Source organism: Tupaia chinensis, unplaced genomic scaffold (genome assembly GCF_000334495.1).
Source record: "Tupaia chinensis unplaced genomic scaffold, TupChi_1.0 Scaffold000597_1, whole genome shotgun sequence".
Classification (NCBI taxonomy): domain Eukaryota; kingdom Metazoa; phylum Chordata; class Mammalia; order Scandentia; family Tupaiidae; genus Tupaia; species Tupaia belangeri.
Genome location: NW_006160114.1, coordinates 3,454,997 through 3,468,741, shown reverse-complemented (window position 1 = coordinate 3,468,741; position 13,745 = coordinate 3,454,997). Strand labels below are relative to the sequence as shown.

General features: G+C 40.6%; 1 protein-coding gene across 7 annotated transcripts in view; it reads right to left on the bottom strand.

Annotated features, from left to right (window-relative positions):
* The window catches only part of FRY (FRY microtubule binding protein), a 505,649-nt gene that overhangs the window by 142,620 nt on the left and 349,284 nt on the right, over positions 1-13,745 (bottom strand). For all 7 annotated transcript variants that reach the window (XM_027775685.1, XM_027775680.1, XM_027775682.1 and 4 more), the window contains 3 exons: positions 3,242-3,500; positions 1,789-1,971; positions 141-227 (listed from right to left, as the gene is read on the bottom strand). In XM_027775685.1, coding sequence (XP_027631486.1) covers positions 141-227; positions 1,789-1,971; positions 3,242-3,500 — 529 coding nt within the window. The remainder of the gene's footprint in view (positions 1-140; positions 228-1,788; positions 1,972-3,241; positions 3,501-13,745) is intronic.

Below are 13,745 nucleotides of genomic sequence, written 5' to 3'. Positions count from 1 at the left end.
GTTTTAAACTTTGCAATAGTTTATTAATCGCACATAAAACCTCCACATTCTTCTTCATGATTTTTATTTGACTCTACTTTTCAGATAGGTCCAGAGCTTCTGTTAAAACTATTAACAATCAGGATGAAATATGTACTTACTGAATCTGAAACTGCTACATGAATAAAACTTTCGAGAATGGAAGAACTTAGTTGATCCATGACATCAATCATTGGCCTGTCATCGTCCTGTACAAAAGGGAGGCAATTAGTCTCCATGGGAAAATGAATCCTTCCCACCCACCCAGCTGCCTTCATCTAGGACATGAAGCAGAACAGCTTGCAGGATAATGATAAGGGTTTTCTCACAGAAAAGGGAGTGCCAAGATCAGGGAAAGCAATGAATAATATTCCCTGTGGTTCCAGGCTTAGTCTTTCAAATTCAGAGAAGATGATTACAGCTCCAATTTCACATTGTATTGAAAGATATATACCTGAATTTCAAAGACTCATACAAATACATGAGAATCTACATACTAGTTCATACTGTTGTTAATTTTAAGAACTATAAACCCTATAAAAACATGTTTTGTCGGATCACTAACTAAAATGCTATTTATGTTGTCACTGATCTGCTAAAATCACTGATATATTTTTCACTGTGATTGAACTTTAGTTCCAGGGAACCAGCAGTTAGCATAATGGCTATGTTGCTGGACTCCCATGTAGTCGACCGCGGTGCGCGTCCCAGACCCGGTGGCTTAAACTCACGTGGGCACATGTGCGTGCGTGCCCAAGATCCGAGGGGAGAATGGAGGAGAAGGGATTGCGGTGTGGCCATCCCCCCTAGGGGGTGATTTCTCGCTTTCTATCTCTCTGTCTCTCTGTCTGTCTGGCGAGCGCACATACCGTATAGTAAAAATCTCTCCAAAAAAAAACCCCCAAACTTAATGGAGGCTTACTAAGACATGGCATGTCTTACAGATACATTTAAGATGCCAGAGATGTGAACGTGCAATATATCAGAATGTTATCTGAAGAAATGTGAACAGAAAAGACTGTGAAGAGTTTGAAACTTTTTTGTAAAGACAGTGACCATTTTGATGATCATATAGCCCAGATTGGTCATTTATGAAAAATGGCATTTTTCTAAAGAAGTCTGTGACATAGACACCTAGTCTCTTCTTCCATAAACTCATGCACGGGTTTTGGCCACTTGTGCTGGCAGGCCATTAGCTATAACATCTGGACAAGGGCACACGGCACAAGACGAAGTGTGGGATGGCAGCTGGAGCTGATCATGCTTAGTAATTGGCTTCCTTCTCTTAGCTCAAGAGGACATGCTTCTTATGACACCATTTTCCCACCATCATTGAGATAAAATAACTTTCAGTTAGTCAGACTGCTTGGTACCTTGACCATTTTAAATGGCAAACATTATATTTTCAAGTTTATTCTTTAATATAAATGTAATAATATCTTTCTAATTAGATGCATGCTGAACACTATGAAGAATGTGATCCATAACCTAAGTTAATCTTAAAATTCTTCACTTCTTAGCAAAGCAGTGTTCCTTAGAGAACGAGGAATGGTCTTTTCTGTTGCTGCCAGAATATATGACTTATCTCTAGTAGAACAAGAATGCTATTACATAGGTAATTCAATAATGAAGCAAAAGTTATGTGTTGACACCACATGTAACATGTAACATGGAAGTACATGAAACAGTAATGCATTATTTGTAGTTCTTATCTAACTTCCAAAACAGTTGAAAGCAAAGAACTGGAAAATTCAGAAGAATAATCCATACCTCAGGCTGACCCAGGGCAACAAACAGTGCTCGAATTTCCTTGAGTATTAAAACAGACAGTTTGCGTGTGGCCACCTGGAAACTGCAGAGTAAAACCAGAGCAAAGCCTTCCACGGCGTGGAGCACACTGCAGTGAGGGCCTCGTTCTGACTGTATTCTGTGGCTGGAGCCATTCGGGATCAGCTGTCATGCAATAAGAAAGCATCCACATTCAGCAAAGCAACAATGGAAGAAGAAGAAAATACCATTGCAGGTACTTCTTTTGGCACATTTGACCTAGGGACATTAAGTGGCTTGGAACCAGGTATGTCAATGAATTCATTATTACTCATGAAATATCCTAGATTCTTCTTTGTTTTTAGATCACTTGTTGTTTTGGAATATTATCAACCATCTGTTATTCTGATGAGAAATGATTTTTCAAAGGCTATTAGTAAAAACAAAATTGCTTCTATCCCTACCATTTTAGATTATGCTGTATATACACAATCATAGTAGCCTAATTTGTTTTCACTTAAATTCTCTATTGACTTTTAGATACTATTGAATAGAATTTTCAAACATTCACTTTATATTTATGCTTGCTGACTGGGGTTTGTGTGTTAGATTCTAAGCTAGGTTTTGTATGTTTATGTGATGGTTTCTGAAAATTCCTAAGGTGCAACCAAGTGAATCTAAAGCAAAGTAAGCCAGATAACAGGGAAGATTCCATTTTAGTTTCTGCTTTCTTTTGACAAGCATATGTAATCCTTGTTCTATGTATTACAGTACATAGGAAGGAGGAGGGACTTGAACATCACCTCTGAGGTTAATTCTCCTGAGATTCCAGCTGTTCCCTAGAGGCTACCATGTGGTCAAGTTCCCACAGGTCACAAACTCAGACACGCTCCTCCCTAGCCAGACTCCCTTCTCCATCTGCTCATTGCTAATGCCAAATCACCACTGTCCCTTTTTCTCAGACAATATTCCTTCTCAATGTCCCTTCCAAAATATTATTATTAATTTTTAACATTCAGGACTGAGGCATGAAAGGATAACAAAATATGAGACTGCATTTTGTTCTCTGAGGATATTGAATGAAGCAACCAACATGGTGCTGAATAGAAAAAAACAAATGCAAAAACTTTCATATATCCATATCCAGCTCTAACTCCCTGTCCTATAGTCATTTGTAGTTACAAGCAGATCTGCAATAGTAATTCTATGAAAAAGTCAATTTCTGCTACCTAAATGGCTTTATTAGTGTTAATTAATCTAACTAATAAACTGTCATGATGTGTCATGATCTGAGTTTCTTGGTCATAATCTATGCTGGTGGGAAAACTAAGGACCACCCTAGAAGAAGGTGCTAGGTAGCTGGAAGCAAGAGCTCCAAAGCTTTTCTGGACTGCCATTCATGGGCATATATACTACATATATGAATATTAATCGGTTGGAAGAGTGAGAAAGTCACCTCTGAGTTTCGGATTTTGTTGGTCTGTTCGTAGGCTTTCCCTTGAGTTTGTATGACCAGTTTCCACTGTGTGAGTAGCTGTAGCAGCAACTTCAGGGACGAATCAAGAAGTGTGTGATGCATGTCATTCACTTCCCGGAGTAGGAAGTTGGTAAAGCCAAACAGTACATCTTCTCTCCAGTCTGAGAAGTCAACAAGTAAACCCTGAAGAGAATTCTGTGCAATATGTCGCAGTTCATCATCCATGTGAATGGAGAGCCTACAAATGAAAAAAAAAAAAAAAGAAGACAGTTAAATCATTTCTTAACTGTTCTTCTAGCTTTAGGAAGGAATATGCTTCTACTTGTGTCTGAAAAATGGGCCTCTTATTTTTTGCTTAGTAAATGACAAAATACTTTAATTTTAGATTTACTGAAGAGTTAACAAAGATAATACAGAGTTTCCATGTAGCCTTCACCCAGCTTCCCCTAGTGTTAACATCTTATACAATCACAGTACACTGATCATAACTGAGAAACTTAAGTTTTAATTTATGCTATTATGTAAACTATAGACTTTATTCAGATTTTACCAGTTTCTACTAATGTCCCTTATCTATTTCAAAGGACAATCCAAGATGCCATAATGCATTCAGTTGTATATGAATACCTTTTCACATATCAGTATAATTTTGAAAGATTTTTTTGTTGTTGTTGTTGCTGTTGTTCTTGTTGTTTTTGCCATTGGACATGTATACTTTCCAGAGAGAGACAGTGAGAGGGAATGTGAGAAATCACCCCTGAGGATTGTGGCAGGGGATATGGCCATGCCACAATCCCTTGTTTTCCATTCTCCTCCCAGGATTTTGGGCATGCGTGCACACATGCCCAGTATGACTTTCAAGCCGCCAAGTCTGGGACTTGAACCTCGGTTGGCCAGGTAGGAGTCCAGTGCCTTAAGAAACCCAAATACTGGAGAAGCTAAAGGACTCATTCAAAAGTTCAGCAAAAATGAGCAGTCAGAGTTAGGCCAGTGGTCCTCAACTGGTTTTACTCCTCAGGGGATATCTGGTAATGTCTGGTGCTATTTTGGGTTGTACTACTTGGGATGTGCTATTGGCAATTCTCTAGTGGGTAGAGGCCAGGGATGCTGCTAGACATTCTACAATGTACAGGACAGCTCCCTTAGACAAAGGATTATCTGTTCCAAAATGTGGATAGTGTCAAGGCTAAGAAAGTCTTTTTGTTTATTTGTTTGTTTTTGTTTGTTTGTTTGTTTGTTTTTGAGTTTTTTTGCTATAAGGCACGTGCGCTCGCCAGACAGACAGAGAGAGACATAGAGACAGAAAGTGAGAAATCACCCCCCAGGAGGGATGGTCACACCGCAATCCCTTCTCCTCCATTCTCCTCTCGGATCTTGGGCACGCACGCACATGCGCCCAGTGTGAGCTTTAAGCCACCGGGTCCGGGACACAAACTGCAGTTGACTATGTGGGAGTCCAGCGACATAGCCATTACGCTAACTGCTGGTTCCCAAGGCTAAGAAACTCTTAAGTTAACTAACTGAAGAATTTCAGAGTATTTGTGGTTTATCCTAGAATATCACAGTATTAATTCTCAACATTGGTATGGAGAATTATGATTAATAAAATACAGTCTTTCATTCATTTGTTTTTTATTATTTATTTTTCTTTATTGATTCCAGAATAGATGTGTATGTGTGTGTGTGTGTGTGCGTGTGTGTGCACTTGAGGTGAGTGAGATGAAGAAAAGAAAGAGAGAAATGAACACCCTCCACAGCATCTCGTCATGCCATGAGCCCTTCCTCTAATCCTCCAGCCCATTGGATAGTGAGCACTTGTGCCCATGTGTGGCATGTTTCAGGCTGACTAGGCTAGGGATTTGAAATATAGCTACTGCGTCGGATCCGGCTTCTTTTGGGCATTATTACTGCACTATAGAGCTGGCCGCACATTCATTTTTTAATAAATAAAACCTCTGTATAGCATTTAAGACATGGGGTTCAGGATGGCTGCATCTATTGGGCAGTGCGCCTGTAAGAGCGAGGAGTGAGATGGTGCTGGAGAAGAAGCACAGGCAGCTCCTTGAAGGGCCTATGGGCCAAACAGGAGGCCATACAGCAGGGAAAAGGTTAAAAGTGTCTGCCCTGGCATGAGAATGCCTGGATCACTGTCACTTATTACATGACCACAAGCTAGTTACTTAATCTAAGCCTCAGATCTCACATTTGTAAAATGGGGATACTAACTGTAACTACATCTCATAAACCTGTTGTGAGGCTCACTGAGATAATCCCCGTATAGAGTTTAGCACCACACTGAGCATGCAATAAGTGCTCAGAGAGTGTGAGCTGTTATTATTAGAAGGTAATGAACTTTATGGTGAAAGTTATAAGGGAAGAAACATGATTGAATTCACATTTGAGAAGAGTCAGGCAGGAATAGGGAGGATGCCTGAGAGAAGAAATATGACCAAGGACAGAGATCAGCTAGAAAGTCACTGCAATGACTTCGGCAATGCGAAGTGAGGACATGACCCAAGGCAGAGAAGTAGTAGGGAGGGGGAGAGACAGAGATAAAAGAGATTGAGAAGGTACCATTCCATTTCAGTAGCCTGGAGGTTCTCAGTATCAGAGAAGACAGTGAGCCTGAGTCAGTGAGGACTCCTATGCACAGAGAAGATATTATTCCCAACAAATAGAACATGAAATTATAGCTGGAGTAGTTAAGGAATTTGCTCAAAGTTACATAGATAATAAGGAGAAGATCCAGGATTAAAACCCAGGACTTTAAATCCTTAACCAAAATTCCGTTCACAGCACAAATCTGGTACCAGTTGCCCCAGTTATATAGTATTGAAATATATTTTCTGTCTCAAAAGCATGTAAAGTTCTACAAGAATGCTGAGACAGAGATCTAAGGTAATTCTTCAGAGAAGTCTTATTAAATTAAATCTATAGTTTTTAAGTAGATTATAGTTGCTAAAGGAAACCTGAGAGGCCTTTAAACTGGGCTTCCAATGAAGGATTGTCTAAGGCAGGAGTTTATAACCTTTGTATTTCAATCAATAGTAGATATATTGTTCTCAAATTTTTATGCAGCAGTCTATGATGGCTAATTTTTTTGGACAAACATTATTCTGGGTATTTCTATGAGGGTATTTCTGGATGAGATTAACCTTTGAATTAGTGAACTCCTGAGTAAAACAGATTGCCCACCCTAATGTGAACATGCCTTATCCCATCAGTCAAACGACTTAGTAGAACGAAAGACTGCACTCTCTCAGGAGAAAATTCTCTGGCAGGTGACCTTTAGACTTCGTCTTAATACTGGTTCTTCCTGGTTCACAGAAGACTGTCTTCAGACTTAAGGTAGATTCTCCTGAGCCTCCAGCAGGCTGGCCTACCATGAGAATTCTGGACATAATGGCCTCCACTAATAGTTTGAGCCAATTCCTTATAAATTATTTTTCTCTTTATATAAACATTCTATTTCTGTTACTCTGGGAAGGATTGAATAATACAAAATTGAATTGTTCTGCTGGTCAAATCTGGGGTAAAAGACCCAAGGCCCACCCATCTGGGGAGGGAAATATCCCTTCATTCTGTAAGCAGCTTTGCGTCATCTTTGCAGTCCATGACTTGAAATCACTAATTTATAAAAAGCACTTGGAGGCATTTTCTCAAATTAAGTTTATTATTTTCATTTATCACATTAATACCTGTCTACAGTTCTGAAGGTCTTAGAAAATTGGCTTCCCAGAATACACAAGGAACTCAAGGAGCTGTTCCGAAAAAAGATGATCAACCCTATTAAAAGATGGGAGAATGAGTTGAAAAAACCACTCTCTAAAGATGACATATGAATAGCCAAAAGACATATGAAAAAATGCTCAACATCCCTCATTGTAAGAGAAATGCAGATCAAAACAACAATGAGATACAATCTAACCCCAGTCAGAATGACTAAGATGAAAAAAACAAAAAAAGATAAGTGCTGGTGGGGGTATGGTGAAAGGGGAACTCTCTTACACTGCCCGTGGGAATGTAAATTGGTCCAGCACTATGAAGAGCAATTTGAAGATTCCTCAAATATCTACCAATAGAACTACCATATGATCCAGCAATCCTACTCCTCGGTATCTACCCAGAGGACAGAAGAATTCTTAATCGGAAAAGTGTTTGCACATCGATGTTTATTGCAGCACTATTTCACAATTGCTAAGATGTGGACCCAACCCAAATGCCCACGAACAGATGAATGGATCGAAAAACTGTGGCATATATACTCTATGCAATACTATTCAGCCATAAAAAACAACAGAACCCTGGCTTTTGACAGAAAGTGGATGAATATGGAAGATTTACTGCTGAGTGAAGCAAGCCAGATATGAAGGAGAGGCACTGTATGCCCGCACTTAATATATGCTGAGTGTCCACACGCTATGACTGAAACTGATTGACTAAAGGATTTAGAAACACAGTAAATGGATGTAAATACCAGACATAGTGTGTGTGAATGAGTAGGGTCTGAGGAAGGACATTTAGAAGAAAAACAGGGACATAAAGCATTAATGGGACAAAGACATGCGGTAATATCTGTTGAAGATAGTCTATAGTTTTATCAACTGGACTAGGGAGAAATGTCCACATGTTGAAATATTCACTTTGTAAGCTAAATAATGTGATTGACTGTATAAAAGAAAATCAAATTAAAAAAAAAAAGAAAATTAGCTTCCACAGATAAAGGATCACTGCTTTCGGGACAGGTAATAATACAATAACTAGCAGTTGTAGGCACTGAGTAAATGTGAGCTGATGAGAATGACTGAGTAAGTGTGAGCTGATGAGAATAACTCATTATTATGGGTTAAATTGTGTCCTTTACAAAATTTATATGTTGAAGTCCTAACTCCTCAGTACCTAAGAAGCTACCTTATTTGGAAATGGTGTCATTGCAAATGTAATTAAGCTAGGATGAGGTCACAGAAGAGTTGGGTGGGCCTCTGATCAAATATGACTAGTGTCCTTATATGAAAGGGATTTCTGGAGACAAGCACAATACGGACAGTGCCATGTGATGCTAAAGGCAAAGATTGGAGGGATGATTCTGTAAGCCTAGGAATGCTAAAGATTGCTAGTAACCTGCCTGAAGCTAGAGAGTCACGGAATAGATTCCCTCAGTCCTCAGAAAGAAGCAATCCTGTCAACACTTGAATCTTGGACTTTTAGCTTCTAAAAACTGTGAGGCAGTAAATTTCTCTTTAAACTGCCCAGTCTGTGGTACTTGCTACAGCAGTACTAGCAAACAAATATAACCACAAGCGTTGAGAAAAAAAGGCCATTTCATTGTTTCCTTAGAAGAATTCTTTAAACAGTACTTTCAATATTTCAAATGAGATTAATTCTACTCTTTAGCTTTGTTCTTCAGAACAATCTATAATCAGAATCTTTTGCAACTTCAAATTCACAAAACAGAATTGTCTTAAGGACTCTGAGCGCCCCAGGGATGTTTAGTCCTTGCTATTCTTGGTGGTCATACCTTTTGAAACAATGGTATTTTTGTGCTCCACCAATGTAAGTGCTCAAAAATATTCAGGGAGCAGGGGAAGGGCTTCTATGAAGACACAGAACACAGGTCAGGAAGGAGAAGACACTTCTGGTATAGAAAGGCCCAGCTGATCATAAAAATGTAATGTTTATAGGAAAAAAAAAATGCCCAAACCATCAAGGAACTGAGGCTGAGGGAAAATAACTATCAAAGCAAGTTACTGTGGTAGCAGGTATGGAGGAAGGGGAATAAGCTATGAGAAGGCTGAGAGTCCCTGTCTCAGTTTGGTCCCTGAAGAGGATGAATAGAGACCTACCTATCAGAGACAGGTGCCAATTCTCTCCCCGCCCACCCCCAGGTCTTTCTCATGCTTACTTTTAGTCTATTTTAACCAAATAATCATAGATCATCTTGTAAAACCCATGGGAGTTAATATATACATGATAGAAGGGGAGAAAAAAAGCTAACCAAAAAGCAAGAGTCAGAATTGAATGAGAAAGATGTCTAGTTCTTCTAAGTATTTGGAATCCACAAGAAAATAGCACAGTGTGGGCCCACCTATTTGCAAGTCCTGTTTGGCCTTTTTGTCTAGCAAGGGAGGGGTGAGAAGAGGGCAGCTGCTCCAACTCCCAGCTGGGCCATTCCTACAGAGAAACTAGATCAGAAAAGAAAGAATAGATTTTGACTACAAAATAAACAAGGCAAGTAAAATTTTTAAAAACTGTCCTTTGGGGCTGGCAAGCGGTGTGGTGGTTGAGGTACTGGACTTTCACAGGTGAACTGTGGTTCTAGTCCTGAACCTGTCCTTTAAGAATGTTTGGTGGCAGAAACTGAAGAGAACAGAGACATTTAGAGAAAGTAACTTGTGAAGTCTGATGAGTTAAAAGACTAGTGCAAAATTTCTAAGCTGATCTGGGTCTCTAGATACTCAAATGGAATCTCAAGTACATGATAAGACTTAGACAAAACCACTGTGGGGCAGAAAAGGCCTTCATGGGGTCACAGCTGCAAAAGAGACCAAAAGAAACCAATATCGTCAACCTCAGTGGCAGCTGTCCCTCCCAGACAGCCGGCATCGAGAGACCTGAGCAAACCCAGCATGATGATAATCACTCAGAGCAATGACAAACGTGTAGCAGCATTCTGCACAGGCATGTGCACTGCAGCAAGTGGTCCTGGGCCCTGTTTGCAGTGATCTGGAGCAAGCTAGTGGTGTGGTCAGGAGGGCACGTGCTCTCATATAAGGTTGTTACTGAGTAAGTAAGGACACATTGTAAAATGTCCAACAGAACTTGGACAAAGCCATCTTTTTGGTTGGTCAGCTCAGACAAATGACTTAATTGAGAACACCTGTGTAAGGGTGAGATTCAAATTCCTATGAAATCTGCTTAATAGCTTTTAATAATTTTGTTGTACAGAGATGCACAAATGAAAAAGGTAGTGATTTTCAGAATGGGAGAAAATATTTACAAGCTATACATGTGACAAGGGATTAATATGCAGAATATACAAGGAACCCCAACAACTTGGCAGCAAAAAGAAAAAAACCCCAAAAAACAAAAACCCAATTTGAGAGAGAGAAGGAGCAACAGAGAGACCCTGCAATCCCAGTGACAGATGTTCCAACAGGCAGGCCCAAGCCAAGTTGCACAGCTTGAGCTCATCAGCAAGGACCCCTGCCCTGCCTGCCGTTGGGGAGGAGGGTCCTTCAGCCCATGTGGTGAGAACTGGTCTCCCACTTTACCTTGGTAGCAGGTATGGAGGAAGGGGAATAAGCTATGAGAAGGCTGAGAGTCCCTGTCTCAGTTTGGTCCCTGAAGAGGATGAATAGAGACCTACCTATCAGAGACAGGTGCCAATTCTCTCCCCGCCCACCCCCAGGTCTTTCTCATGCTTACTTTTAGTCTATTTTAACCAAATAATCATAGATCATCTTGTAAAACCCATGGGAGTTAATATATACATGATAGAAGGGGAGAAAAAAAGCTAACCAAAAAGCAAGAGTCAGAATTGAATGAGAAAGATGTCTAGTTCTTCTAAGTATTTGGAATCCACAAGAAAATAGCACAGTGTGGGCCCACCTATTTGCAAGTCCTGTTTGGCCTTTTTGTCTAGCAAGGGAGGGGTGAGAAGAGGGCAGCTGCTCCAACTCCCAGCTGGGCCATTCCTACAGAGAAACTAGATCAGAAAAGAAAGAATAGATTTTGACTACAAAATAAACAAGGCAAGTAAAATTTTTAAAAACTGTCCTTTGGGGCTGGCAAGCGGTGTGGTGGTTGAGGTACTGGACTTTCACAGGTGAACTGTGGTTCTAGTCCTGAACCTGTCCTTTAAGAATGTTTGGTGGCAGAAACTGAAGAGAACAGAGACATTTAGAGAAAGTAACTTGTGAAGTCTGATGAGTTAAAAGACTAGTGCAAAATTTCTAAGCTGATCTGGGTCTCTAGATACTCAAATGGAATCTCAAGTACATGATAAGACTTAGACAAAACCACTGTGGGGCAGAAAAGGCCTTCATGGGGTCACAGCTGCAAAAGAGACCAAAAGAAACCAATATCGTCAACCTCAGTGGCAGCTGTCCCTCCCAGACAGCCGGCATCGAGAGACCTGAGCAAACCCAGCATGATGATAATCACTCAGAGCAATGACAAACGTGTAGCAGCATTCTGCACAGGCATGTGCACTGCAGCAAGTGGTCCTGGGCCCTGTTTGAAGTGATCTGGAGCAAGCTAGTGGTGTGGTCAGGAGGGCACGTGCTCTCATATAAGGTTGTTACTGAGTAAGTAAGGACACATTGTAAAATGTCCAACAGAACTTGGACAAAGCCATCTTTTTGGTTGGTCAGCTCAGACAAATGACTTAATTGAGAACACCTGTGTAAGGGTGAGATTCAAATTCCTATGAAATCTGCTTAATAGCTTTTAATAATTTTGTTGTACAGAGATGCACAAATGAAAAAGGTAGTGATTTTCAGAATGGGAGAAAATATTTACAAGCTATACATGTGACAAGGGATTAATATGCAGAATATACAAGGAACCCCAACAACTTGGCAGCAAAAAGAAAAAAACCCCAAAAAACAAAAACCCAATTTGAGAGAGAGAAGGAGCAACAGAGAGACCCTGCAATCCCAGTGACAGATGTTCCAACAGGCAGGCCCAAGCCAAGTTGCACAGCTTGAGCTCATCAGCAAGGACCCCTGCCCTGCCTGCCGTTGGGGAGGAGGGTCCTTCAGCCCATGTGGTGAGAACTGGTCTCCCACTTTACCTTCTATCTGTCAGTGCAACCTCCATCCTTTGGAGCAGTTAGGTTTGGGTATACAAGAACCGAACACCTCCCTGGAGGAATTCTTTCTTCATAACTCTCTTGACAAGTAAAAGGAGAGAAACTTGCCTCTGAATGGCTAACTCTAAGCTCCTGCCGTGGGTTCCACACTCCCACCCACAGTAGAGGTGGGAAATCGGCACATATATTACATATATCATAGAGAAGTTCAGGAACACACAGTCACAGAAACACACTCCAAAGAAGTAGGAAGAAGTAAGTATACCACCAGATGACTAAACATCAAAGCAGAGCCCAAAGAAATGGGAGAAAATCAGGAAATACCTTCCTCTCAAAAGATCACCACTCCTCACAAACTACTTACAAAATACAAGAGATCACAGAAATGTCAGAAACAGAATTCAGAACATTCACTGTAACAATACTCAACAATATTCAAGAGAAAACAGAACCAATCGCAGGGATGAGAAAATCCTTTCATGACATCAAGGAGGAAATCCATAAGACAGACACACTGAAAAAGGATCAAACAGAAAGAATACGTTGCAGTAAATTAAAAAAACCTCCTCTGAAAGTATCAATTGAAGAGTAGAACATGCAGAAGAAAGAACCTCTGACCTTGAAGTTAAAACCTCCAATTTAGTCCAAGCAACTGAAAAGAATAAAAGAATAAGCATCAAAAATGAGAACAATATATGGGAAATTCTGGACACCATTAAATAGCCAAATATCCACATAATAAGTGTTCCAGAAGGCAAAGAAATAGGTAAAAGCATAGAAAACATCTTTCACAATATACTAACTGAAACATTTCCAAATTTGAAGAGACATGTAGACATTCAAATCCAGAAGATACAAAGGACACCAAGTAGATATAAGAAAATCCTCTTCAAGGCATATCATAGCCAAATTGGTAAGAATCAGGGGCCAGCAGATGGTGTAGTGGATACATTGCTGGATTCCCCAATGGCCAACAGCGGGAGTCTCGGATCTGGTGGCTCGAAACTCACACTGGGCGCATGTGTGTACATGCCCAAGATCCTAGGAAAATGGAGGAGGAAGGGATTGCAGCGTGGCCATCCCCTGGAGGGGTGGGGGCGGTGATTTCTCACTTTCCCTCTCACTGCCTATTTCTCCCTCCCTACCCCAGCACACACGCCCTAATGCAAAAATCCTCTAAACAATAATAATAATAATAAAGAATCAAAAACAAAGAGAAATTTCTAAAAATACCAAGAGAGAAACACCAAGTTACTTACAAAGGTTACCCCATTGGATCTCTACCACTGGATTTCTCAGCTGAAACAATGCAGGTAAAGAAATAACGGGGATTCATATTTAAAACTCTGAAAGAAAAGCGAGTACTATACCTAGCAAGATTATCCTTCAAATGGGAAGAAGAAATAAAAGAATTATCAGGAACCAGCAGTTGGCGTAATGGCTATGTCACTGGACTCCCATGTAGTTGACAGTGGTTCGAGTTCTGGACCCGGTGGCTTAAACTCACTCCGGGAGCGTGTGCGTGCGTGCCCAAAATCCCGAGAGGAGAATGGAAGAGAAGGGATTGTGGCGTAGCCATCCGCCCTGGGGGGTGAATTCTCGCTTTCTGTCTCTGTCTTTCTGGCGAGCGCACAAGCCCTATAGCAAAAACCTCTCCAAAAATCACTAACT